Source organism: Marmota monax, unplaced genomic scaffold (assembly GCF_021218885.2).
Source record: "Marmota monax isolate L192 unplaced genomic scaffold, Marmota_monax_Labrador192_F-V1.1 WCK01_AAM20220418_F8-fsc00080, whole genome shotgun sequence".
Classification (NCBI taxonomy): Eukaryota; Metazoa; Chordata; class Mammalia; order Rodentia; family Sciuridae; genus Marmota; species Marmota monax.
In genome coordinates this window covers 8,479,632-8,507,142 of record NW_026694750.1, presented here as the reverse complement: position 1 = coordinate 8,507,142, position 27,511 = coordinate 8,479,632, and the positions used below count along the sequence as shown (strand labels likewise).

The following is a 27,511-nucleotide window of genomic DNA, read 5'->3' as shown; positions in this document are numbered from 1 at the left end:
CAGCCACACATATTTAAAAGAACAGATGACCCTTAGGACCCTGAGAAGGCAGGGAAGGAGAAGCTCTGAATAGTTTACTCGACTTGACTTCAGATTGGGACCCCACCCCTGTTGCTGGGCCAGTGGCTGGCCAGCCTCGGAGATCAAGTCCACCACTCGCGGATGATGAGCTGCACACAGAATCACAGTGCCAAGAGCACAGCCACGTCCCCAAGAAGTGGGCCAGGCTCAATGGAAATGAGGCAGGACACCTGAGGACGGTGACAGACCACTAAGTGCTGAGCCCAGCACGTAGGAGGCGGCCACCATCGAGCCTCCTCTACAGGAAGCCTGGGCTGGTGGCCCCAGCCAAGCTAGCCATGTGCAGGCAGTGTCTGGTGGCCTGGGATGGCTGGGACAGGACCACCGGGCAAGGGCCGCTGGCCAGCATGCCTTCCACGGGCCCGAAAACCTGGGGATTCGGATGTGGAAGACCCATGTGTGGACACTGTGGGTGCCCAGCCTGGGTGTCTGCTGGCCAGTGTGTCATGCCTGGGGTGCAAGGACTGGGATTGGGACAGCAGTGCCTCAGGGAACTCAGTTCTGTAGCTCCTGAGGGTGTGGCTGTGGCCTCCCAGCCACCACAGGAGCAAGACGACCTGAAGGCCTCAGACTTAGGCAGCTGGTTCACAGCCACGTCCTGCCTGCCGGCCAGGCCTCAGCTTCACTCCTCTTAGAGGGTCTGTGGGGGCCACTGGGCTGGGGGTACTGGAGGGGTCCTGCTACCATGGACTCCAGACGGTAGAGCCTCCCCTGGTTTCTCAAGGTGCAAAGCAGCCTAGTGACCCCTGCCGTCTGCTAACAGTTCTGGCTATGTGGGTCTGGCTGTGGCCTGAGCCCCCAGTCTCACATCTGCCCGCTCCTGTTGGTCAAACCAAGCAGTGTGGATGGAGCAAAAGGACTTTCAAGAACCAGTGGGTGGTTCCCATTCAGCCTGTCACTCACTGGGAGCCAGGTCTGGCCTGTCCCAAGCCCCAGGTGACAAGCCCTTTGTGTGGGGGGCTCATTGAGGAGTCCTCCAGCCTCCAAGCTGCAGGTAGTGCAGTCTTGATCAGCTTCCAGGTCAGACGTTGCTGACTCGGGCCTCTGCTGTGGAGAAGGCAGAAGGGTCCATGGCCCGGTCCAGAGGCCGCTCGCGCCTGACATATCTTGGTTTTCGCACTGAAATGGGGTCAGAGATGAGCTGTGTCAGAGCCAGGGACAGAGGCTCAAGGACGGCTGAGGATGTAGCTGGAGGTGTGGGGCACCACAGGGGCCTGTTGACTCTGACCAAGGAAGAGACCAGGCGCTCCTGCCCTTAGAGCTCCCACAGGCTCCCACTTGTCAAGAGACAGTTCCTCCTGCCAGATGCCCCCGGGAGCCTAGCCTGGCTGTCTCCCATTAAACCCTGGGACCCTGCACCCACACATCTGGGCCTGGATCAGGGCCCGGCTGTCCCTTAAGACTAAAGTGCAGGCATTATGCATTTCTAGGACCATGCCCTAAGCCCCAGAGCCTGCAAGTGTGACCTCATTTGGGAAAAAGGTCTGGGAAGATGTGATTCAGATCTCAGATGAGACCCTCCTGCCTCAACCAGGTGGGCCCTAAATGCCATGCCCAGTGTCCCCCTCTCCCACTCCTCGGTTTCTACCTTCCAACCTTGAGAGCTGTCAGAGAGCTCCTGCTGACTAAGCCACCTGGGGTCTACTCTGCCATGAGGCCCCAGCCACCTGGGGCCCTGTGCCCTTGCAGATGCTGTGGATGAGGCTGCTTCAGACCTGAGCCAAGTGCTGCCTGGAACAGGTAGGCTGGGCCTTGGTTAGGAACTGCTCTGCCCCAGAGGAGAGGAACACGCCGCCTGTCCCCGCCCGGACCTCTGCACAGTGGGAAGAGCATGGCCTGGGGAGGGAGGCTGGGTGATTCTGCTCTGGGCTCACAGCTGTGACTGTGGTCAGGGACTTAGCTTCACAGTCTCCTCTTATAGTGGGTCACAACTGGGTGGGGGTGCCTGGTGGGGCAAGACCCAGGGGCTGACCTGCTCCCTGTACCCTTCAGGCAGAGATGGACTTGAGCAGGGCTGCAGGAAGTGAGGGGAAGGTCTGGCCCTGTGTTGGGTTCTCCTCTCTCAGTCTCAATACCTGAAGAGGAAGGGGCAGCACACAGCCATGTAGGCTGATGGGCACCAGGGGTGCCTGTCAAGCGCCGGTCCCTCCTTCATGTAGTGGTCTCCTTGGGACCCAAGAGGTGGGCATGTGTGTCTAGGGACAAACCTGTAGAGGTCCCTGGGTCTGGCATTTGAAAACTGGCCCAGAGACAAGAACCCCCGGGTGACATAACCTGCCTTTACCTGAGGACTGTGGTGGGGGGATCATTGCAGCCTTGAAAGGAGAGAGAGGCAGAGTGAGATCTTGGGTGCTCAGCATGGGACACGGAGCCCAGGACGCTCAGCCGGGAGGGTGTAGATTACTTACGACTTCGCCAGGCTGCAGGCCTGGGGCTGCAGAAGAAAACAGCACATCACCCTGGAGCCAAGCAGCTGCCTGCATCCAGTGAGGTCCACAGGCAGGCAGAGGCTCTTCCCAGGATCCAGGTTGGGTCTGGTACCACTTCCACACTTCTGCCCAGCAGTGCCCTCAGCTGAGTCTCAGCTTTGCCACATTCATGGCCTGCACCTGGGGCAAGCCACTCAAGCATCCCAGGAAGAGCCACCTCCCAGAAACCTCCCTCCCACTTTCCCAGAGCATACAAGCCATGCTCCTCAGGTGGTTTCTCTGGCTCAAAGAACCCAGTGAGGGGGACAGAGACCCCTCCATCCTCTGGGTTCCCAGAGGTGCTGCAAGTGAGGCAGTGGCCATCAGCCCCAAGTTATTCATAAGGGCCTGGGTGCCTCCACTGGGGTTCCCTGGGCCACCTGAGATGGCCACACCCAGGGTCGACTCTGCTCTAGGGATGGCCTGGAAGGCAGAAATGCTGGGTGGGCATTTCTGGGAGCTGACCCCAAGGCACCTATCTTGACTGGAGACCCCAAGACTCCTACCAGCAGCAGAAGCCCAGCCTTGGACTCTCAGGACCTGAAGCTATAGTAGCCCCCAGAAGGCACCCAAATGTTGGTGCAGGGTAGGCAGAGAGGGGTCCTGGCACTTGCTCTGTCCCTTTGGGCAGCACCTAGGCCCCTGAGTGGGAGGAGGAGGGGTGCAGTACCTTTGTCTCTCCTGTAGAAGACCCTGGGGAGCTTACTGGAGCGCTTGAGGTAGAAGAACCCAGCCACACAGAGGATGAGAGCCGCGCTGACGAAGAACGTCCCCAGGAAGAGGGAAGCTGCCACGTGCGAACCCCCTACAGGCAAATCAGCCACTCTAGTGGCCAGTCTCAACTGCGGCATGCCAGGGGCCCGGGGTCCACGCCCAACCCAGGCCACCATTCCTGAACACACCTGAGCCCTCACAGGGAGCAAGGGGCCAGCACACCTGGACATAGGCCCAGGCTTCCTGGGGAGAGGGAGGGGGAAGGTAAAAGGGAAAGAAGCCTTCATGAATTCCATGCTCCAGAAGTTCAGACCCTAGGCTCCCCCTGAGACTGTGCAGGGTCAGAGCTCCAACCTGCAGCAGGTGCTTCTGCCACACTCTACCTCTCGGGTGCTGGCAGCTGCTCCTTGCCCATCTGTACCTGCTCAGTGTCAGGACAGGATGGCTCAGGGCCAAGGACTGTGGACAATCTGTGACCATGGGATAGAGGAGATGCTTTAGGTGCCTGGGGAAGCCACTTTTTCACCCTGAGGCACAGGTGCCCTTGCCAGACCCATGGCCTTGCCATCCAACTAGCCCTGTGCTACAGGAGGCCATGAGCTGTCAGAGCTGGCCCTTCCCTATGGGACACTGCTCTGTGCTGCTGGCTTCTGCAGTCCAGGCCAGTGCTGGGCCTGAGGCCACCTTGGAGCTCAAACATATTTTCTGGGGAGGAAAAGGCCAGGCTCAAATTCCTGGGAAGAGCTGAGCCTCTCAGAACAGAACTCTGAGCCTAAGATCTCGGACCCAGGTCCAGCCCAGGGCTGCTAGATGAGTGGCTGGGATGATGTTCCCCACAGCAACTCAGTCACCTCAAGCAAAGGAGGCAACCTTGCTCTGGAGCTGGGTTCACTCCCTGACTATGGTGCCCTCCCCCTGGGTGCTGGCCCCTCTCCCAGCTCCTGCCTTGTCCGGATCTTCCCTCTCACCTGGTCCCACCCTCCCCAGCCTCTCCTAGCCACACTCCCACCCCCGGCCTGACCAGGCCCTCAACTCAAGTAGACTGCAGGCCAGGGAGAAGTGACTACCTAGAGACAGGGAACATCCCGAGGACAGTGCTGTGGCAGGCATTTCTGTGTGGCCCATATGCCTGCCGTCTTAGAAGCCTATGCCCTGGAAAAACCACTGGGAAGGGCAGACTCCTGCTGGGGCCTGAGGTCACAGGGGCCACGGCAGCCATGGAATGAGGCAAGGACCAGACAGAAGGTGCGGCAGTGAAGGCTTCCACCAACAGCCCTTCTGAGACCATGAAGGATATGGCACCCCCCACACCAGGGCACACCCAGTACCTGCCACACTCAGCCCTCAGACCTCAGCCTCATGAGCCACTGGATTCTCAGAAATCCCTATTTCATGGTCAGGGTCCCTGTCACAGAGCGCATGGCTGGGTCTGAAGTCTGATCGTGGCCCATCAGTACCCTGTCAGGGTCTGTGCTGCAATGGCTCTAAGGAGCCTCTACCCCAGGCCTGGCTCTGGCCAGGTGAATTAAGACTTACCAAAATGTGGCCGTCCAGGCAGCCCTGTGCTTCTGTTCATGGGGAACTGCGCACCCCAGGCAGCAACTGTGGGGAGCAGAACAGAGGGGAGGCCAGGGCCAGGCACAGGACCCCAGCAAGACCCCAACCCTGCCTGAACCTCAGACCAGACACTAGAGAGTCCTCGCCCCACAGCTGCTCCTCATGGACACAGGACTCAGGAAGAAAGGGCTCCTGGGGGCTATTTGATGATGGATAGTGGTTCTGTGGGGACAAGGGCGGCCACTCCAGTTTCCCCAAAATTGGAGATGTGGACCCCTGTGAGAAGTCCAGGACCTGGGAGGAGTATGGGGGCAGCAATCTGGGAGACATACGGCTTCTGCACTCAGAGCTGTTATAGGTCAGCACCGTCCCGTTCCTGCACCGGATGCAGCTGGTGCTCCCGTCCGCGTTCCAGCGTCTATAGCAGCCTACACAGAAGGCAGGCGGCTCTCAGCAGAGGCAGAATCCAGGCCAGTCCACTGTATCCTGGAGCATTTCTGTATCTTTTGAGTTTATAAATCAACCATCACTCAAAAACACGGACACTGGAAGTTTGGGTGGAACAAAAGGCTCTAAATCCAGAGAAACGAACAAACACCATAGGAAGCACGTCACTCTGGCCCCAGATTCCTGTGGAGGCCTGGTGCTGAGGAGGCCGCATCAGTCCAGAGGCTGGTGATGGGAATCTGAGATTAACAGTGTGGTGGCCTCATGCTCTGGAGAACTGGAGGCCTGGCCTCCACCTCCTGCCACCCAGGCTCACGGACCACGGCTCCCCCAGGACCACTTCCTTCAGGGCATGCGTGTAGCTGCCTCAGGCACTCCACACTCACTGGGACCCACTCAGGGCAGATACAACCCTCATCTGTAACTACTGCATCCTTGTACTGTCCCCCCCCCCCAGGGTCTCCCTGCAGGATCAAGCCAAATTTCCTTATCAGACTCTCACTACCTGAAGTCCCACCCTCTCCCTGCCCAGGTGCTGGAGTGGCCTAGCTCCTACTGGCCAACAGCCTGTGAGCAGCTGTCTTCCAGCTTCCTGTAAGGGTAGCGACTGGGTATTATTCCTGTACTTCTTTCCAACATTCAGCACAGCACTGAGGCCAGAGACATAGAGTCCATAAATATTGATAGTGGGTGTTGGAAGCTAGCACTGGACATGAGCTGTACTGGGGCTAAACCCTTCTTGTCCTCACCACTGAAGAGGGGCAGGCAGGGACACATGCCTACCATGGGCTGGTGGCTTGATAGCTGTTCAGGGGACTGCTTATGACAAAGTGGCTCACCTGGGCCACACAGGCCTGTGCTTGGGCATGTGGTGTTGGCGTCCATCACGTCCACACAGCACTCAGGCTGCTGGGCCTGGAGGGGTGACAATAGCAGGCTCTGCAAGGGCAACACTGTCAGTCCACTGTGAGCGTTCATGGCTCTGCCTCTTCTAGTCAGCAACAGGCTCCCGGCTTCCCCCCTGGCCTAGAAGCAGGCGAGGACACATGCCTGCCCCTGCAAGAGCCCCACTCTGGGCAGGCTCCAGGGAAAACTTCAGTGTAGTACAGAGTGAGCCAGGGAGATCCCATGCAGCAGGGTGGAGACTGGACGACTGACCAGACATATCTCAAGAGTCACTGTTCCATTCTGCCCCGTGGCCCTGGACGCCCCTCCAAGGTGAGGATAGCACTGTCTGAGCTGTGCAGGGCGTGTGGCCATTGAACACTGGATGACCACATGAACTGCCTGGGGCCCACACCCAGCAGACAGGTTCCACAGCAGCCTCCTCACTCCCAAAGGCCAGGCAGGAGAGGCCCTGGGAGCCTGATCTGCACTGTGGCCTGGAGGTGATAGGACTCAGAATTCTGTGCATTTGAGAAAGAGCAAAAGCAGGTCTCTCTGACCTCTTCTGCCCTCTGTCCCTCAGGCAGACCAGGAGACCCCAAGGGAGAGGGCCTTGCCCATGCCCAAGGAGAGAAAGATACAGAGAAGAATCTTGACCAACCCTCCTGGACAGATCCTGGTTCATGGCCATCAGATCACACTCTCCATCCAGCACACTTGGTCAGGACCATCCCTCTTCCTCAGGCCTGCGCACAATCACTCAGCATCGCCACTTCTCTGGGACACCGTTTCCTTATGAAGGCTCCCATGTAATGTAAAACTCACATTCAAAGGCTTTCTCTCATACGTCTGTCCCTTGTCGCAGGTGCCTCAGTCACACGGCTGAGGAAAAGAACACTTCCTCACCTACGGGGGTAGGAAGGTGTCCAGCCCCACCTGGGGAGATGTCCCAGGCTGTGGGCGTACATTCATGGGGTCTCCTCTCCCTGCCCTTAAGACCTCACTAGGGAAGTTGAGGTGGCCAAGGCCCCTTCTCCACAGGGTCTCCCTGGTCGGGGCAGAGCTGCTCCAGCCTCAACCTCTCACCTTGTGGGCCACAGGGAGAAACAGGGCAGACACTCCTGTCAGTGAATCATTGATATCAGTCACTCCAGGAACTGTAGTACCAGTTCTAATGACACGGTCTTGAGAAAAAGGACACTCTTCTGGACCACGATGAATACTGGGAGGCTGGCCAGGGCCTTGCCAAGGCTTGGCACGACCAACATACCCCCACAGGGATGGGCACTTCACTGATGCCCTCTGCAATTCCATCTATGCCCCTTGATTTTGCAGCTTGGTCTCAGACAAAGTGCCCAGGCCAGGTCAGCCGTTCAGGGCAAATGAACTCAGGCCCAACCCTTGAACCCATGTACAGCACACATGCTGAGCGCTGGCAGTCTTCTAGAAGGTAGAACCAAACAGCCACCATATGGGGCATGTCTGCTGCCCTCTTCAAGATACAAGCCCCTTGGACCCCAGCAGGGAACTCCATCATCCCTAGGGCTGAGTGCCAAGACTCCTAAGGTTAAAGGGGAAGGGCCCACTGCCTCCCTGGAGAATGGCCACCTGGACATGTGACAGGAACACCAACCTCGCTTTCTGTGGACTTGCTGGCAACTCCCACCAGAAGGCCAGCCAGGAGCGTGAAGCGTTGCAGTGCCATGCCAGGAGCAGGAGGACAGCGGGGCCTGCGAGAGAGGAGGGCAGTGCCAGGGACACAAGCAGGAAAAGAAGGGAACATGTCAGGGAGGTGGAGCCATAGTTGGAAGGGGCGGGGCTGCAAAAGGAGCAGCTCTGAAGTGGGGGGTGCAGCGTGAGAAAGGGGAGGGGCTGCCATGCCAGTGAGAGTGCCCAGAGCTGGGGAGGACCTGGCAGGCTTGATGGGCTGTGGCAAGCAGGGGCATGCGCACAGGTCCCTGCCTTGTGAGGTCTGTGGGTGCGGTCCAGGGCACCCTTACCTGCCCCTCCAGGATGAGAGCTGCAGACATCAGCTCCTCACCCAGGTGCTCAGTAGAAAGCCTGGCCAGAGGGCGTGGAGTTCATCGGCCTGACCGTTGAGCTCTGCAGGCCCAGGGTCCAAGGCCTGTGAATCAAGACCATTAGGTGAGGCCTGCTGCTGGTCACTGTAAAGACCACTTTCCCACTTTCCCAGCAAGGTGAGTCCAGAGTTGGTCAGAGGGGCATCCTGATCTCTCTCCAACAGGTTCACTGGGTTGGCGTTTGCAAACGAGGGCATTGCATCTCTGGTCTCCCAAGACCAGATGACACCTCTCAAGGTTCTGTTGGAGTCTTGGGCATTGTCACCCAGACTTTTTCCCCATGGGTGGCTAGGTCCCTAGGGCAGGCAGACATAGGTCCAGAATAATGCTAGAGTTCAAAAAGTTCTAGTCCTGGGCGGAGGGACCCAGGGAGCAAACACAGTGCAAGGAGACTTCTTCACCCTAACTCCTGACACCTGACCATCATGTGGCTTAGTAGTCACAACATGTTTACTGTTTTTTGGTACTGGGGACTGAACTTGGGTGCTTTACCACTGGGCTGTATCCCCAGTCCTTTTTTTTTTGAGACAGGGTCTCATTTAATTGCTGAGGCTGGCCTGGAACTTGGGATCTCCCCTGCCTCAGCCTCCCCAGTTGTTGGGATCCCAGGTCAGCAGGCCTGGCTTCACCTCACATTTGTAACATAAGAGAGAGCATTAGCAGCACCCACCACACAACCTTGAAGTGATATCATCTGTACTACTGTTTTTTTTAGTTGTAGATGGACATAATATCTTTATTTATTTTTATGTAGTGCTGAGGATGGAACCCAGTGCCTCACATGTGCAAGGCAGGCGCTCTACCACTGGGCTACAGCCCCAGCCCCCCATTTGTATTACTTTCAACAAATTTCACTTAACTCACAGGGTGATTCTCATGGCGTAATGTCCCAGACACTGCTGGATACATATTTTCATGTTAGTTACCTCCAGGAAACTCTGCACTTAAACACAGCTGCGGGGTGGGAGCAGCACACTGTAGGACACCTTGGCACCGAGGACACTCTTCCACAGCAGCAGTCCCCACTTCCTTTCCAGGCAGGTCCTCAGGAAGAATGCAGAGATGTTCCAGTTTGAGGCTGGGGAATAAGGAACGGTGCTCTCTGACTGGCCCAGGGTAGTGGGCAAGTTCCCCCTTGGGGATCCTGGGGAGAGGACTATGGGGTCCACACAGCCCAGGAAGGCAAAGACTGAAGGCACAAGCTCTGGTCCCCTGACAGGGAGGGGCCCACATCTGTCCAGTAATTTGCTTTATGCCAGATTCATCCAGGTCTGTTGGCAAAGTAACCACACGGTGTGGTCCAGACAGTGTCCAGTCCTGCAGGATAGTTTTCTATGAAGCCAGGTCCAGTGCCCTCCTGCCTACAGCAGCGCTTGCCTTTTCTGGAAGAGTGCCAGCGATCCACCCCACTAAAAGTGCACACTTCCTGAAGTCCTCCTTCACGGCTAGTCCTCTTAGATGGAGCCCCTCACCTACAGGATGTGGTCAAGTCTCATCCTTTCTTTTTGTCCATTTAACATGTGCTCAGTAGATCTCCCCAGGCCCTGGGGAAAACTGGTGTCAGGGTCCCTTCTCACTTTCTGGGAAAGGTAACCAGGGCCAGGTCAAGTCACAAAAGGAACCAAAAGTCCAAGACTCCAGTCACACTGGCACTGCTTAGTCAATTTTATTGAGGTTCAATTGGCACACAACAGACTTCGTCCACGTACAACACACAACCTGGGGGTTCTGGAAAGCTATGCACACCACGTATCTGTGAGACTGCACATCATCAGGGAACCTGCAGTACAGCCCTCTGCAACCCTTTCTCCTGCCAGCCCTGGCCCGGGCACCCACTGCTTTCTAAAACCCACAAATCTGCTTTCTAAAATTTCTTTGGTTTTTTGGTCCCAGGGATTTAACTCAGGGGTGCTTAACACTGAACCACACCCCTAGCCCTTTTTTGTATTTTATTTAGAGACAGGATCTTACTGAATTGCTTACTGCCTGGCTAAGTGGCTGAGGGTGGCTTTGAACTCGCAGTCCTCCTGCCTCAGCGTCCCAAGCCGCTGAGATTAAAGGCATATGCCACTGCACTGAGCTGTATTCTAGAACTTCTTACAAAGGGGTCACTTAGCATGTATAGCTTGTGTCTGGCTATGCCACATGGCACAGGGCCTCTGGAAGTGCCTTGTTGATCTGCACATCTGTGCCTTTCAGTGGCTAAGTGGCACTCCACCCATGGAGGCTGGGCCTCCTCTCCCTCACCACTGCCCACCCCTATCTAGGGTGCCCCTCAGTCTTTCCCTGGCCTTGCAGTAAACCTGTTCTAACCGCCATCCCAGCCTTGCTGTACTTGTCTCTGTGCTGGGCAACGGCTGTCCTCTTCGGCATCACTGCACAGCCCCTCAGCTGCAGGATACTGCGTTGCTGAAGCTGCGTATACACAGCTAGAGGTCAGGCCACAAGAACCCGCTTTTGACAACAGTGTGGGCCGTTCTAGGTCACATGCATATCCTCGTTTGAGAATCAGCTTGTCAGTTCACAGAAAAGGCTTGCATGAGTTCTGCAGGGAGGACTGGTCTTCCAGCAATGTCAAGTCCTCCACTTCAAACACGCTCTCCCCCATGCTAGGTCACTTCAGTTTCCCACAGCCAGTGCTCTGTGTTCTCAGTGAAGAGGTTTTGCATATCTTTAGTTAGACTTACTACTAAATACTTTATTTCTTGGTATGATTATAAACAAAAGAATTTCTGATTTCATTTTCTAATGGTTTGCTGTTAATACATAACAGAACAGTTAATTTCTGCATATAAACTTTTATTTCCAAGATCTTCGTGATTTTACTTAATATACTCAGCTTTTTTTAAAAAAATATTTCTTAGGCTCTCTACATAACCACATCACTTGCAAATCCAGTTTTACTTGTCCTCTATGCTCTGATGAAACCAACTTGGTTTTTACCTCTGACCTTACTGCCAAGGTAAGGGCTCCAGGCGCAATGCTAGCTGCTTGATTTTAGGAATAAAGTACTTCATGTTTTTCACTGCTAAGTACAACATCTAGTGTAGGTTTTCCACAGATGCCTTTTATCACACAGACAAAGCTCCCTTCTCCTCCTAGTTTGCTAAGAGGTTTTTCCTTCATCATGAAAGGGGTTTAAATGTTATTAAATGCTTTTTCAACATTTACTGGAGTGATCATGTGTTTTTTCTCCTTTTTAATATGGTCATTACATTATTTATCACTGTTCTATGGTTTTAGCCAATGTAGTAAAAAGAAAGAAAAGAAAAGCCATAAACATTAGAAAGGCTCAGCAACTTAGTGAGGCCCTGTCTCAAAATAAAAAACAAAAACAGGCTGGGGATGTGGCTCAATGGTTAAGGACCCCTCAGGGTCAACCCCTGGTACCAAAAAAAAAGGTTTAGAAAGGAAAAAGTAAAACTGTCTCAATACAGATGATACAATTGTTTACATATAATCCTAAGGAATTTACAAAACAGAACAAAACAAAAAACTCCACTGTAACTCATAGAACTCTGTGCTCTACTTGGTAACTTTATTTCTGACCAGCCTAAGGGATATGAGGAACAATTCTGAGGGTGCTCTGCATGCACACTGGGGCTGAATGAAGAAGGAAATGGGCTGCAGATGGTGGGCAACAGGGTCTTACCCAGAGTGGCAACAGCCTAACAGCATGTTCCAGGTTAGAGATTACAGACACATAGATCTGATTATGTAATCAGATCTATCAGCAAGTTCTGTCCACTGAGGTCCTAGAAGCAAAAGGAGCACCTGGGCCTTGATTCTCATATATATCCCTCCCTCCCTCCCTCCCCCCCCCCTCTCTCTCTCTCTCTCGGTGCTGGGGATTGAACCCAAGGCTTTGTGCATGTGAGGCAAGCACTTTGCCAACTGAGCTATATCCCCAGCCCCCTAGATTCTAGTTTCTAAGACCACCCTCCAATCTTAGGAATGAGGGCTCCCTGGAGAAGTGGCTGATCCTGGGTCTAGGGCAGGAAACATAGGAGCATGAGCCCAAAGTACCTTATAGCATGAGAAAGAAAGTGCTCAAAAATCAAAAAGACAGTAGCCAGATGAAAGTGCCCCAACACCAAAGCTGAGACTACACAAGCAGAAATACGTGGCCGAGCCCCAAACCACAGCCAGTGCACAGTGCCACACTGGTGACAATACTTGAACCACGGCCAGTGCAGGGCACGACCACGCTGGCAACAGTGCATGAACCACAGCCAGTGCAGGGTACGTCCACACTGGCGACAGTGCATGAACCATGGCCAGTGCAGGGCACGTCCACACTGGTGACAGTGCATGAACCACAGTCAGTGGAGGGCGCGTCCACACTGGCCACAGTGCATGAACCAGACAGTGGAGGGTGCGTCCATGCTGGCAATAGTGCATGAACCACAGCCAGAGCAGGGCATGTCCACGCTGGTGACAGTGCATGAACCACAGACAGTGGAGGGCACGTCCACACTGGCCTCAGTGCATGAACCATGGCCAGTGCAGGGCACGTCCACACTGGTGACAGTGCATGAACCACAGACAGTGGAGGGCACGTCCACACTGGCCTCAGTGCATGAACCATGGCCAGTGCAGGGTGTGTCCATGCTGGCAACAGTGCATGAACCACAGCCAGTGCAGGGTGTGTCCAGGCTGGCAACAGTGCATAAACCACGGCCAGTGCAGGGCACGTCCACGCTGGTGAAAGTGCATGACTGATGGCCAAACACACCACAAAAGAGACACTCTTTACAGAGGAATCCCAGATAGCATCCCCAGCATGGGCTGGACAGAGACTCACTGTAAGACAGCAGGGACAGGGGAAAGGAGCAACTCTGCAGCAGACACCTACAAACACCATCTCAACCAGGCCAGGGGTATTCTGTGGACGTCAGAGATGCCCTAAAGGGGTGTGATGGGATCAGCACCTCACCTGATCACCCCTGGTGCTCCTTCAGTCTGCCATGAGTGACGTGACAGTCCCTCATGTCAGTCCACCTGAGGAACCCAAACAGGATGTTCTACAAACACTCCACCAAGCCTCTTCAGATCCTAAGAATTCACCAGAGAGTGAGACACAGCCACAGCCTGGGGAAGACACAGCAGCCAAACACAATGTGGGGTCCTGCATTGGGCCCTGGAGGGGCAAAGCTGGGGACATGCACAGTGATGCCACTGCAGCCCCATAACTTATAAGGGCACCAAGGTCAGGTGAGCCCGTCGTTACCTCAGGGCAAGTTCGAACAAGGTCAGGTGAGCCGTTATCTCGGGGCAAGTGCATCTGTCCCAAAATAAGAGTCTAAATCTGTTCCAAAATAAAAAAATGTAAATTACACTATTGATAACATGAATAGGCAGTTCAAAGAATGGGACTCTGGAGGCCAAGGCAATTTAGTGAAGCCCCTCAAAATCTTAAAAATGATTGGAACATAGCTCAGTGGTAAAGAACCTCTGGGTTCAATCCCCTGTAGCCAAAAAAAAAAAAAAAAGAGTGTGGGGTGTTAATATTTGCAAGACAAATACTACCTAATAAAAGCCCTGTTTATAGAATACAGATTAGACTGTCACAACTCAGTAATAAAAAACATGGTGAAGCCTTGAGACACTTCAGAACAGACATCTGAGCACATAATACACAGAAGAAAAATGCATGCCATCATCACACCATGGGAGATGAATGACAGACACCAGGCACCTGGATGGTGGGGATGCAGAGCTGAGGAACTGCACACCTGGCCATGGCAGTGGCACTCCTGCTGTCCTCCCAAGAGAAAGAAAAACACATGCCCACAAAAACGGTCCAAAATTGCACATAACTTCTTTAGCCACACCAGAAATACACCCATATGGCTGAGTGGTGGGTGGCACAGCTGTAGGTGGGATGTGACTCCATGACACTACAGAAAGTGGTCAGGTCACAAACACTTGCTGAGGCACGGTCCTGAAAGGCTTGAAAGGCAACCTCAAGGGATGACGGGCAGGTACTACATCTGACAGGAGCATGGAGTAAGTGGGTGGATGTGTATATCAGAACCCATGGAACTGGATACAAGACCTGTGCCCCTCACTGGACGTAAATTACACTTCAACAATTAACTAAATGCAGTTCATTTTCTACTTTGAAAATCTCAAGACCAAGCTTTCAACAACAAACTTAGCAACCGAGAGTAGCCCCTGCTCCAGATTTCTTGGGCAGGCCTGGCTCTCCAAGGAACCCCATTCCCATGATGAGGATTCATGGTGCTGGTGAACTTGTTGACAGCCAACTGCAGGAGAGTTAGGGGACAGTACTGGTTGCTCCATCATGGTCCACTTTGAGAAAAAGGAAACTGAACTCCGGACTAAGTCACAACTTTGGCCATCTGACTGGTGAAACAGGCTTGCTGGGTGTTTAAAACCAAAAACTTGGAGACAAAAGTCAAGGAAGTAAAAGGGCCAAGGAAAAAGCAGCCAACGTTTTGACCCTTGTCCTCTAAGGTCAGCCAGGACAGAGAATGACGGGACCCCTCTCTGGGTTCTGCAACTCTAGTGAGTCACTCCATCTGCTGATCAGGGAGATTGAGAGGACCCTAGAGAACAGAAAGCTCGGAACCGGTGAACTTACCCTCCTGATCTAAAATTCCATCTTGTGCTTTGACAGAGAACAAGCGCTGCCAGCCATCTGATGGGCTGTAAAAAAAGAATTCTAGACCTCTGGTGTTGCTGCCACCAGAGCAGGGCTGGACCTGGGGCCTATGCAGGGTGGCTCCACACTAAGGGTGCCAAAACCTCAGTGATATGGTGGCAAGAGGTTGTTCTTTAAACAAGCTACCTGATAAACCCAAGTTAACAAGGAGAACAACCAGGAGGAAGGGGGTGGGGGGGCCGGAGTTGCCTTTGGCACACAGGGATGCTACCTATGGATCAGATAGCTCAGGTGACTGCCTGTCAAGATGTTTGCTTACTTGGCTTTTGGGAAGAATATTGGGAGCAGGATGTGTCAGGAAAATAAAATCCAGATCTCGTTTCCTTCTACGAGCTACTAAAAATAAAGTAGCCATTAATCCTGGCCCAACACAAACTACTGATCAGTAGCTCTTAGCAAGAAATAAAACAGGACAATGAGGGGCGCTGTGAGACTTCCTTCCCAGCCTTGACCGCCCAGGCTGGGCCTTCAAGCAAACACTGTCTGCCAGGATTTCACCAGAGGAAGGTAGGGCTCAGCAGCAGAGCTCACACGGCCCAGCACGTGTGAGGCTCAGGGTTCAATACCCAGCACCACAAAAACCAACAACACAAACAAAAAAACGCGAAGAAGCTCCTCTCACTTCTGCCTTCCCTGCATACAACACTAAGAGACAAACGACCACAACAAGGACAAGTCTGACTGACACCTTCAAATCTGCAGGGCTCTGCAGTTCAGAATCCAGCCAAGAGGTGCGGGGGCATTTGCCGACATGCAGTAAGAAACGCGTCCACACCCGGCCCAAACTGCACGCTGAACGCCGCTTCGGCGTAGTGGACCAACAGAGCTGGAGACCCGAGTCGCTGACCGCACTACTGGGCAGCCCCGGGACCCAGGGCCGCCCCCGCCTCCTCCGAGCCCGCGCCCTGCCGGCTCCAGGGCGCCTCCTCGCAGCCCTCTGGCCCTGAGTCCGTCTGCGTGCCCACCGCACTTCCTCCCGGCTCCCGGGCGAGGCGGCGGCGGACTGCCGGACACTGGGGGAGTCCGCTGGGCCTCAGGCGGCCCGCAACAACCCCTACCTCCCGGTCTTTGTCCGGCCTGCCGCCCCCTCCCGCCCCAGCCCTTCACTCACCCCGCGCCCCCGGGTTCCTCTTTCGTACCCCCCGCCCCGCGGACAGCCACGCCGCGCCACCTGGGACTTGTAGTCTCTCCTCCATCCTCGCCCCGGCGCAGGCGGGTGCGGCTTCTGGAAGAAGACTACAACTCCCGGCGGCTCACGCAAGAGCCCGCTTGCCGGGTGGATCCGGCCAGAATTCTCGCGAGACTTAGGGGAATACGCGCGGAGTGCTATGGGAAATGTAGTCCGGATGACTGGGTCCCGAGCCGGCAAAGAACTACATTCCCTAGGATCCCTCGCGAGACGGCTGTCGTGGGTGTTGCTAGGAGAGGTGCTCCAGGAGGCCGACGCCTCCTGCAGCCGCCTCGTGGGTCCAACCGCTCTCCGGCCCCTGAAGGACGCACCCTCGAAATCGTGACCCCAAGGCGGCCAGCAGAGAGGCACTACATCCTTAGGATATTTTCCTGGCTCCGGCGGGTCACCAAGCCGAGCTCCGGGGCGTGCAAGGGCCCTGCGTGCAAGCCTTGCTTGAACCCTGCCGCGAAGTCTGCTCCTGGCCACTTTGTCGCCCACCCCCGCCACGGTGGAGACGTCGGCGGCTTGGCCGCTGCGGTCCAGCGCGCTCCGGCCCCCCGGGGGGTGGTTGTCTCCGCGGGCAGTGCCAGGAAAGGACACGAAGGCCGGGAGGGTGTCCAAGGAGGAGGCAGGTGGACGCGGGCCTGGGTGGGCTGGCTGGCCGGCCGCGCCCAGGCGTGGAGCTGCCGCGCGAGCATGTGCTCGCCCTAGAGAGGTTGGGGACCTTGGCCTGGACCAGAAGGACCCAGCCCTCCAACGCTCTCCCGCACTCCTGTCTGGCATGAATAGATGGTGTCTGAGCTGGTGGAGCGGGTCACTTCGCTTGTATTCACTTCCCTGACTCTACCTCATCCCAATGGTTCTGGAGACTCAGGCATGGGGGCGTTGTGGTGCTTCCCACGGCCAGCCCTGTCCACCGGAGTCCTAGGGTGGCAGGACTGTCTGGCATCCTGGGCTGGCCTCCCAATAGGATAGGAGTTGTGCTGTGTGGTCCCGGACTCTGCCTCAGAGCTGCTCCAGAAAGAAGGTGTGTGCGGGCCCCCAGGTTTATTTTTGGCCAATATTTGTAAAAGCTCTCCCTGAAAAGATGGTTTATGTGTATGCTAATCAGATGCTTGGATCACTGCCCCTGGGAAACTCAAGAGGGCCTGCCCATCAGGCCCTCTTTACTGACCCAGGGGTGGAGAGATGGGTGTTGCAGGCAGTTGGGGCTCAGGGGCCACAGGAGGTTGGTGCCTGCCCCTCCCAACTCTCTCAATCCGGCAGCCTCTTTCCAAGCCAACCTCTGCCCAGAGGCTGTCCAGCATTAACCCTGAGGTTGGCTGTCCCCTTTGTGGAGGCCACCTCAGTACTTTTGTCCCAAGTTTAAACATCTAGAGATTTCTGTGGAAATAGAGCTCCAGTTGTACAGTGATAGCATGTTTTCTAAGGAGGAGTATCAGGCACCAGAGGGAAATCATGTTGGTGTCCTCTTTAGACTCCCAGGGTGTTCCTCAGGGCCTGTATGGCAGCAGTTGACGTCATCTGTCTCTAAGTATCGTCCTGGAAATGGCTATAAGTGCTTCTGGCCACCAGTGCTTAGGTGAGTGTGCTAGAACCACAGGATTCCCTGAGCACTGTGGGTTTCGGAACAGTGCAGCTGTTGATGGTGACAGTGAAACCTGTTCGGAACAGGGTGGCTCATGTGCACCATCTGGTCAAGAGGGACTGTTGGGGGAAACTGGCATTGATGGACTGTGGGGAGAGTTCCACCCATACCTGCCCCTGGGAAACCAGACTACGTGACAGGGCTTTTGCTGTCTGCAGGAGTTTCTTTGGGCCCTGCACCTGTCCTGTTTTCTGAAGACCGGTGGACACTGAAGCCGCATTTCATGGTTGTGGGTTTCTTTTTCTCAGCCCCAGCCCCCCCCCCCCAATTCTTCCTTCTGATCTTTTGATTATTCATAATTGATTGATGCTTTCTATATATGCATAAAGATGGAATTTTCTGTGGTGTATTTGTATGTGTAATTTATATGGTTTTGTTAACACCATGCCATGGCCCCTCCCCTTTCCCCTCCCTCCTCCCCCTTCTCTGTCTTCTACTCCATTGATCTTCCCTTTATGATTTCTAATCCCCTGCTTCTTTCCCTATTTTGCTCTAGCTTCCACTTATGAGAGAAAATATCAACCTCAGGGTAGAGCACCCCTGGGTTCAACCCCCAACACCACTGGATGAGTTCTTGCAGAGGGTGTATGTCTGGTTGGGAGGGCTACATCAGGACATTTGGCAGGCTAGGTGAACATTGGCAAGTCCAGGTGGACATAAATCAGCTCTACCTTCTGTCTTGATGTCTCCAATACCCAGCACCCCTGCAGCCTCTACTGGGACACCTAGTTGGTGCCTCATGCCCCATACATCCAAATGGAGCCCTGATCCTTTGGCTGAGAGTTTTGTTTTTGTATTCAATAAAGAGGTTGGATTTTGTAAAATACTCCCCCCACCATCTGTTAAAATACCATGTTTTTTTCTTTTCCCATTTGTTTTTCTGGTGAATTCGTTGAATATTCTAATGTGAAGCTAATATCACATTCCTGGGGAGAGCCCCAGGATGTGTTTTCCTTTTTATGTATTGCTATATATACTTTTCAGAAACTCCAAATAATAATTATTTTGTTAAGAATTTTTGTATCCAGGGGCTGGGGATGTGGCTCAAGCAGTAGTGCGCTCGCCTGGCATGCGTGCGGCCCGGGTTCGATCCTCAGCACCACATACAAACAAGGATGTTGTGTCCGCCGAAAACTAAAAAATAAATATTGAAAAGTTCCCTCTCTCTCTCTCTCTCTCTCTCTCTCTCTCTTTCTCTTTAAAAAAAAAAAGAATTTTTGTATCCAGCCAGGTACAGTGGCACATGCCTGTAATCCCAGTACCTCAAGAGGCTGAGGCAGGAGGATGGCAAATTCAAGACCAGCCTGGGCAGCTTGGTGAGACCCAGTCTCAAGATTTAAAAAGAGCAGGTTTATAGCTCAGAGGTGGAGTACTTCTGGGTTCAATCTTCAGTACTTAAAAGAAAAGAAAGAAAGAAAAGAGAAAAAGAATTTTAGTGTCTATGTTCAAGAGAGATTTTTCTGATTTTCCTTTCTCATGATGTCCTTGTCTACTTGTTGCTAGGTTGCTGATGCCTTTGGGGAATGAGTTGGGCATGCTGTTCTCCTCTTGGACTTTCTACATGAGTTGGTAGAGAATTGGTGTCTTGATGTTGGTGCCGTCCTTTCCTTAAACGTTCAGCAGACCACAGGTCCCCTTGTGGGGAGGTTCCTGACACAGGTCCCGTCTCTTTAGAGCAGGCATCTGGGTGTTATTGAGTGAGTTCTGGCCACTTCCTGCTGGCTGTCAGACACTGTGACCTCCACGCTGGTGCTGTGTGAGCGCAGTTCTAAGGCACACTGAAGGGGAGTAGAGACTGCCGAGCATCCTGGGTGTCTTGGCTTTATAGGTGTTCTGAAGCAGGCTTTCTAGGGTTGGCTGTCCCCAACCACCAAGGCAAAGCCCTTCTGCATTTTCTACCAATTCCTACAAATTCTGGAATTTTCCCATCTGTGCATGGGGATGGTACCTTCTAGCAGGAGTGAGCCCCAGGCCTGCTCCCTTCCCTGCCTCATGGGGTGTCTGCACATGCCCAGGGCTCTGGGCTGTGCTGTGCTCTGGAGGACCCTGCCAACCCGGGGCCCTCTGTGCCACTCTCCTCTCTGCTGCTCTGTCCTGTGAACTGTGGCCCCGTTGGTCTCCAGGGCCCTCAGCTGCATGGCACCTGGGGCCTTGCTGTACCTGGTGGTAATGAGTGGGTGGCGGGAGGGCTGTACTGGGGATTTTGCAGCAGCTGTGCAGATACTCGAGGGCAGTGGCTCTGCCTCTAGTCTGGGTTCAGCTGTTGAGGCAGGAGGGCAGCCCTGGTCCCTGTGACCCCCATCTTGGCCAGAAGCAGAAGTGTACTCCCACATTTATTATTACCTCCCAGCCACAGGCCAGCTCCCTGGGGGAAGCATCTTGTGGTAGGGTAACGGTCACCTCCATTTGCTGGAACACCATGGCCACACTGGCTCTTTTTGAGTCTCCAACTTAGCTATTAAGTCTTGGTTTACTGCTGTGTGTGACTGTGTTAGACTTGCCTGTTCTCAGGCCCCTGCCAAGATGCCAAGTGCACCAGGATGTACTATTAGAAGCATGAGACATGCTCATGACAAAGCACAGTGGTCCACACTCGGTCCCTGCAGATGGAGCTCGTGTGCTGCCTCCTCACAACTGCACTTGGTCTTGGGCGCACATGCACCCTTTGTGCCCCTCTGGGTGTCCTCTGCTTAATGCTCCTCAGGGCTGGGGGCTTTAGTTGTCCTCCAGGTACAGCTGTGTGTCCCCTGGCCAGTTCTGTGGCTTCCCCCCACTCTGGAGGGTGCATGACCAGACTGAGCAGCTTGGTGACCCCCAGCAGTCTCCAGAGAAAGGGGTGCCAGCCCACCAGGGATACTATCTGAAGCCTCTGTGCCTCCTCTCCAGGTGGGGAGGGCGATAGAGTCCTGGCTGGGAAGATCCTTCTGGGTACCAGGCCCTGTGCATGGCCTTCATCTCTCTGCTGAAGCCCTTCACACGCCACCCCCACTCACAAGCTTCTCTGTGGTCATCTGCCTGGCTGGGTGCCTTTTCTATCATTCTGGGACTGTGTCTGTCACTTCCTGAGGTCACCTTGCTGTGGCTCAGATGCTGGGCCTCTTGAATGACTCGTAATGTCCCCGTGTTTGCATCTGTGTCCTTCCTTCAGCCTTCTCTTTATTACACGTCCTGTGTGACTCTGCTGCTGCAGTAGTTCAGGAGAGCCTCTTGCCTGGGCAGGAGAGCTGGCCGTGTGCCCACTTCCTGTCCACGTGTCCTCAGTCAGTGCTCAGACTATCACTGTGCAGAGCAGTAGCCTGGAGGCCAGGGCCAAGTGGCTTGTCAGGGAGGAGGGCAGGGCCCCTGCTGGCAGGCACAGGTCTGGGGGTGCCCTGAGGTCTCTTTGGGCAGCCAGGCCATAGCAAACTCATGCCCAACTTTTGAGTTCTATTCTGCCTTCCGTGTTTCCTGTGCACATCGCTCTACCTTTCTAGAACCGGGCAGGAAGTTAACAGTGCAATGGCTGTGGTTGTTATTCATGAGTTGTGCCAGTAAAGCCAAGTGGGCCCTGCCAGGGCGTGGGGACAGGTGCAGACCATGGCCATGCCAGGGTATTGTATCTGAGGCAGTGTGCCCACCAGTGCCCTTGTCACTACTGGAACCACCGGCCATGGCATCTCAGCAGAGGTGCAAGTGCTGGGCACACTGGGAGGCGTGAGACCTGGCCAGCTGCAGTCCGGGCAGCCAGACCCCGACCCAGGGGCCCACCGAGCTGGACCAGAGAAGCAGGTCGCTCGTGCCTCTCTGGGTGTGAACTGGTGCAGCTGCTTCTGCGAACACACGCTGACCACAGAACCAGGGGCCAAACTCCCTGGCACTTATTCCTGAGGAACGAAGTCTTTCTTCACACCAAGCCCACAGACTGCTCACAGCAGCTCTGTGGCAGCCCAAGCTGGAAGCCATCACAGCACTCTGGCTGGTGGGAATAGCATAGCCATGAAAGGGACCAGTCACCGATGAGCAGCCTTGAAGTGGGGGAGAGGTGGCGAAGACGAGGTGCTGTGGGGTTATTGTAGGGACAAACGAGTCCAGGCACCGAAGACGGCAGGACACAGTTTTATTTGGCTGCAGCCAGGTTCAGAGGGTACAGCCTTTGCTGTAATCAATCAATCCCCTGAACCCCGAGTTCAGGGAGTTTCAGAGTTTTATACCCAGCGTGTAAGGGAGGGGCTCAGAGGTTCAGAGTCTGCAGAAGTTCACATAAAAGCAGCTTTTTCTCTCACTGTTCTGGGCAAGTTAACCCTTCAAGGACCACACCTGAGAAGGGGGGAGCTTCTCCTCCCCTTTCTTTCCTCCCCCTGCCAGCTGTTACCATGGGCCATTTGTAACTTATCTTCAAAATGTAGACATCCCTGTGAAGCCCAGCTCAAGGCCAGAGGCCTTGTTTGCACATTTCTACAAAGTCCTCTACTGGATACATTTGTGATAACTAGTGAGGGGTGTCCAGCACCTGGAGTGCTGGTATCTTCTCAGCCAGTGGCCAGGTAAACAGGGCAACAGGAAAATAGGAAGTTTATCTACAATGGACTCTTGCTGACAGTCCTAAATCAGCCATGGTGAAGAGGGCTTTTTTCTGTGGAGAAAGGGGGTGCCACTTCAGGGTCACGGTGGGGCAGCAGAGGGAGACCCTCCTGAGCATGGATAGTTGTGGGGTGGGGACCCGAGGCACACGGGTGATGAGAAGATGTAAGCCCATAGGCGCCTCAGCGGTGTCCTGGTGGCTGGATGCCACCCCTGGGGCAGGTGAGGCCCACAACTCCCAGATCCCTCTTGAGGTCCCCGAGGCTGTTACTGGGACTGCGCTTGACCTCCTTGGGTCTTTGACTTCTGTCCTTTTTCCTGCAATGAGGCAGTCTGCACTAGAAAGAAAGGACCCCGGCAGAGCTCCTGAGACTCCAGGGCCATTCCATCACCAGGGCGCCACCACTGCACTGCTTCGGGGCTGCAGGGCTCCACTGCGTCACCCGTGCAGGGTGGGCCCCAGGGGCAGGCGTGCTCAGGCCTGCCGGCTTCCTGCACGTACAGGGGCACAATTATCTGGACTCTGCTCCCAGAGGGTTGTTCCTCCCAGCAGCCCCTGCTCCTTGCCTCCAGCACACGGTTCCTACCTCCTGGGACCTCAGGGCCCACCCAGCTGGGCAGAGGCTCTGGAAGAGCTCAGTGCCCCCAGGGCACAGGGACACTTGCCCCTCTACAACCTGAGTTGCCAGGGAGGGGCAGGTGGAAGTCCTCAGCTCTTCCCAAACAGGCTGTGAGGGGCGTTCAAGTACTGCACACCCTGGATCCTGTCATTATAAGGCAGCCTTAATTGCTGTGTTTACTGACTGCCTCCTCCCAGTCAGGCACTGTCCCTGGGCTGCAAGCTGCAGGTCCTGTGTCCTCCTGAGGGAGGATGCAGAAGGAAGCAAGTGGGGATCATGACCACAGATCTTCCTGCTGGTGCCCAGACTGCACCCTGCAGGGGACTGTGTCCACCTCTGGTGGGGCCAGCAGGCCTAGAATAGGGTCAGGTCATCTCCAAATGACATCTGCTCTGCAGTGGAACCAGGGAACCCCGGAGTCCCAAAGCCTTGGGTGCAGGGTGACCTGGCCAGGAGCCTTCTTTATGGGGGGGGGCATGTAGGGTGAAGACCACCTCACAGCTGCCCTCGCTGTGGGGGTAGGAGCCTTGCCTGTCGCCTCCATCCTTACCTGGCGGGGGTTATGGGGCCTCAGCCGGTCCAGCCCTCCTCTTCTCCTCATTGGGCTTTGAACCCCAGCTAGAGACTTTCAGGGATTCAGGATCATGGGTCAGCTTTTGGGGCCACTGGGCAGATGTGGGTCTCCAGGGGTGATGGTCCTGAACTGGCCTGCAGGTGGCACCCCTCTCCAGCAGGCCTGTCGCAGGACCAGACTGCTTACTCCAAGTGGGTGGCTGCCCCAGGTGGTGAATAGGCCAAAAGAGGATGTGGGGCAGAGAGCAGCCTGGGCCCCTTCCAGTGGGTGCCCTAGGGTACAGCCTGAGGCAGCCTCTTCCCTGGCCTACACTGGGTGGTGGCATGAGGACGGGATTCCACCTTGAACCCACTACCAGCTCCCTTCCCAGAAGCCCCACCCAGGAAGGGCCCACACCGCTAGCCCTCCCCCGCAGACCACAGTTTCCTGGGGTCCTACAACCTCACTGGTGCCCCAGGGTGTGGGCCCCCATGATGCCCTCCAGCCCACAGCTCCAGTGCTGACTTCGTTCTGTTAGTGATATTGTAGAGGGGGCTCTTCCCAGATGGCACTGGCTGTCCCCCTCCCGAGTCCTCTGTGAACTGACGGGGACCCTCACCCAGAGTTGGCCCTCATCTGCCCCAGGCGAGCGTGGGGTGCAGGACTTCACACTAGGTGTTCTGTGAGGACCTGCCAGGAACCACGTGCGTGCAAACTGGAGTTGATGCTTGGAAATCAAGTCGCATGCTGAGAAGGCCCGCTGAGGATGTCAAGGCTGCTGCCCAGGAGCCCTGGGCAGGAACACGGGGGGGGGGGGGGGGGGGGGCGAGGGGGCCCTTCCTTGGAGACTTCCCTCCAGCCCGAGGTGGGGCGCTGTGCACTGTGCGTTCCTATGATTTAAATGAAAACAAAATGCTGATCTGGCTGTGTACTGTTACCCAACCAATCACCAGTCCATCAGCAAAAACGGACAGATCCATACATAGAACAAATGCTTTCCAGGACTGGTCAGAGCAAACAGAACCAGGGGCCAGAACCAGGGGCCAGAACCAAGGTGGCCACTGGTCCCCTCCCCACGCCCACAGGGGGCCCATAGGACAAGCAGGAAGGGGATGGGCAGTAAGTCGTTCAAGACACAGGCCCCTCTCTCTGAGGTTCACCGGGGGCCAGCCCCAGGGCATCCAGCAAAGGCCCCCCCGGAAGAGTGGGGAGGCAGCCTCCGCCTGAGACAGTCAGTCATGGCAACCACATCCTCATGGCTGCAGCCTCCCTCAATAAGGCCACTTGCTACGCAGCCACAGGTAGCAGCACCGGACGCCAGGTGAACTGGGGCGGGGCGGGGGGGGGGTGCTGACGTGGCTGCTGCTCCAGGATCCTCTCCCTGCATCCTCCACCTGCCGGTGGGGCTTCCCTAAGCCCGTCTTTCCCGTGGGGAATTCAGCTCTGCACATGCTGGCCATCGCTGAGAGGGTCCGCTCAGCCTCTGGAGCCTTTGTGCCTGAGCGTTGGGGGCACCAGCCTCAGTGAGTTGGAGAAGCTGCTGCCCCCCTCCCCCATGGCTCAGCTACCCAGGTCTCTGTGGCACTGTCATAGGATCCTCTGACTTTAGACCTGTTTAGTACCTAACCCTGAGCACCAAGCCCCACCCTGGATAAATATTTATTGGCAAATAAGGGCTTGGCGGGACGAAGGCCATGGGCGGCTGCTCGCAGCCCCTGTAGCTCAGGAGCAACCTGCAGCATCCGTGGCCCCCGGGGGTGGGTGAGTGTGGGAAGGAGGGAGAACAAGGCCAGGATGCAGGGCGGCCGGGGCCAGCCAGCCCCAGGAAGGGAGCTGGGGGCTTCAGGCCCCTGGAGAGGACACTGGAACACTGGCCGCTGGCCTGGCCCCCACCAGCCCCCACAGAGCCTGATGTTGGTGTCCCCTGCTAGCCTGGTCTCTGTTCTAAGGAGCGACTGCGGAGCACTCGAGCCCGAGCAGCCCTGGTCTAGAAAGACGCTCAAGATGCCAAGGGCAGTACTCCATGAGGCCTGAGATGGGGCAGCCTCCTGGCCAGCCAGGCAGAAGCTCCAGTGGCCTGCAGCTCCGACCCTTTGGCCATCCGTGGTGCAGCACTGGGACCTCAGAGCCCTGAATGCCGTGGGCCCAGCAGGCACGTCTGCCTCTCAGGGCTGTGGGTCATATGTCCGTCCCTGGGGTCTCCTGGAAGCCCTTCTCTCAGGCCTTGCTTGCGCGAAGATCAGAAGTGGTCAAGGTGCTTCCTGCAGAGGCCCTAACCACAGAACCCAAGGCTAGAAAGAGACTGCCCAGTCACATCCGAACTCTCCCTGTCCCCAGGGCAAGGGGCCTGCCGGGCTGTGGAGGTGTATTCCTAGTCCAGTGTCTGTCCTCCGGCCCTGGGAACCATGGCAAGCCCAGGCTCTGAGGTGGGCCTGGAGTTAACGGAGTTGGGAGTGGAGAGTCGGCACCAGAGAGACGGATGGGACCCTGTCCTTCCCAAGGCTATGCAGAAGCAGCTCCAGGCTGGGGCCTGTTTCCAGTGGAGGCCACCACTGTGTGGACGTTGTGAGGCTCTCCAGAGCAGCATGAAGTGCTGGCTTCCAATAAGCCAGAGCCATTGGCAGCCTGGAGCCGCTCCCCAAGTCACCTGAAGTCAGTCTGGGGCTCATGGGAAGACTGAAGGCAGGCGGGAAACCAGGGGACCCCTGGGGCCAGGGGCTGGGGCCCTCACAGCTCCAGCTGGCAGCAGAGTCTGCTGGCTGCCCTGGAGTGCTGGTCAGCCCATAACTGTACATGTCCTAAGAGTGCAACCCCAGCCTCCAGGGGCTGCTCCTGGCCTGACGTGGGCCCAGCACCAAGGCCACCTGTTAGACAGAGGTGACCACTGGCCCTGCTCCCCTGTGGTGGCCACATCACATCACACCCCCTGGCCATTAAGCCATCAGTGAACAAGGTGTGGCACTGTGGGAGGATGCTCCCAGCACTACCTGCATGCAGAGCACGGGGCCTCTGACACGGTACTCGCTTCTATCAATGCACAGAATGAGGCTGCAGGGAGACTGACTCCTCAGTGTGTCCCTCCATGGCAGGGATGGTGGCTCGCAGCCTGCCTGTTGGTGGCACCATCTTCTGAGGCTGTAGGGAGGCGGGTGCCTGGATGGATGGCCTCTATCCCTGGACAGCTGCTGCCCTGCATCTGGGTCCCCCTCACAATGTGGGCTTCTGCACTGGCAGGCAGAGGATGCCTTGAGCAGGGTCACCCCACCTGGCTGTCTTGGACCTTTGGGCTCTACTGGTTATGGCCTGGCCCTGGTCGCTGCCACCCGGGAAAGTTGGTGGGCAGGTAGGTGGACAGGTTGGTGGGCAGTTTGATGGGGCATGTGGGACACACTGTGCACACATACGCACCATATCCCCTGCTGTCACGCACCCTGTGAACATGGGCAGGTTCATCCTGGGTGCTGGACCTTCTCTGCAGCTGCAGGGCCTCCAGTTGATGCAGCCCTTCCATCTCCTGGGCGTTTAAAGTCACTGCAAGCAGAGAAGCCGTCCCAGCTGGCAAGATGGAAAGCTGGATGCAAAAGAGCTGTCAGGCCTGTCTAGAGAGCAGCCTCCACCTCTGCCCCCAGCAGCGGGATCCCCTGCTTGGGGATGGGGCCCTAATTCCACACGTGGCCCCCTCCAGCCTTCTCTGACCTGGCCAACTGCCCTACTACCTCAGACATGTCCTGGACAGCAGGGCTTCTCCTGGCCCTGGTTCCTGGCCCCAGTGCTCACTTCCCCCAGGGTGGGGCAGTGAGGCTCTTGGGCATGCTGTGGTTCCGCCTGCCTGCCCCAGTCCTCTTCCTTCCTGGGGCTGTGGTCCCTGCTGCTGCCCTGCTGGAGACCACCATCCTCCTTTTCCTGTCCAGTACACGGGTCACCTACTGGCACCACCTCTCCAGGCCTGGCACTCGTCCCTCGCTGTGCCAGCCAGGCGACTGTTTCTAACCAACCAGGTTAAAGCTCAGGCACCACCTGGGCTTGCTGCTGGTCCTT

General features: G+C 55.9%; 1 protein-coding gene across 29 annotated transcripts; it reads right to left on the bottom strand.

The window, feature by feature from the left end:
* Positions 1–59: 59 nt before the first annotated feature.
* On the bottom strand, positions 60–16,145 carry CUNH1orf159 (chromosome unknown C1orf159 homolog). 29 transcript variants are annotated; one of them, XM_046424564.2, is made up of 15 exons: positions 14,841–15,973; positions 13,464–13,541; positions 13,170–13,324; positions 11,886–11,988; positions 9,160–9,311; positions 7,786–7,882; positions 6,107–6,206; positions 5,153–5,248; positions 4,800–4,865; positions 3,618–3,733; positions 3,452–3,506; positions 3,220–3,354; positions 2,490–2,515; positions 2,366–2,396; positions 60–1,200 (listed from the first exon to the last, which is right to left on the bottom strand). In XM_046424564.2, the coding sequence occupies exons 6-15, from the start codon at positions 7,855–7,857 to the stop codon at positions 1,103–1,105; spliced, it is 795 nt and encodes a 264-aa protein (XP_046280520.1). In that variant the 5' UTR covers positions 7,858–7,882; positions 9,160–9,311; positions 11,886–11,988; positions 13,170–13,324; positions 13,464–13,541; positions 14,841–15,973; the 3' UTR covers positions 60–1,102. The 29 variants fall into 29 exon arrangements, with proteins under 29 accessions (XP_046280520.1, XP_046280524.1, XP_046280523.1 ...); XM_046424568.2 differs by having other exon boundaries at positions 13,170–13,288; XM_046424567.2 differs by having other exon boundaries at positions 15,610–15,973.
* Positions 16,146–27,511: the final 11,366 nt, after the last annotated feature.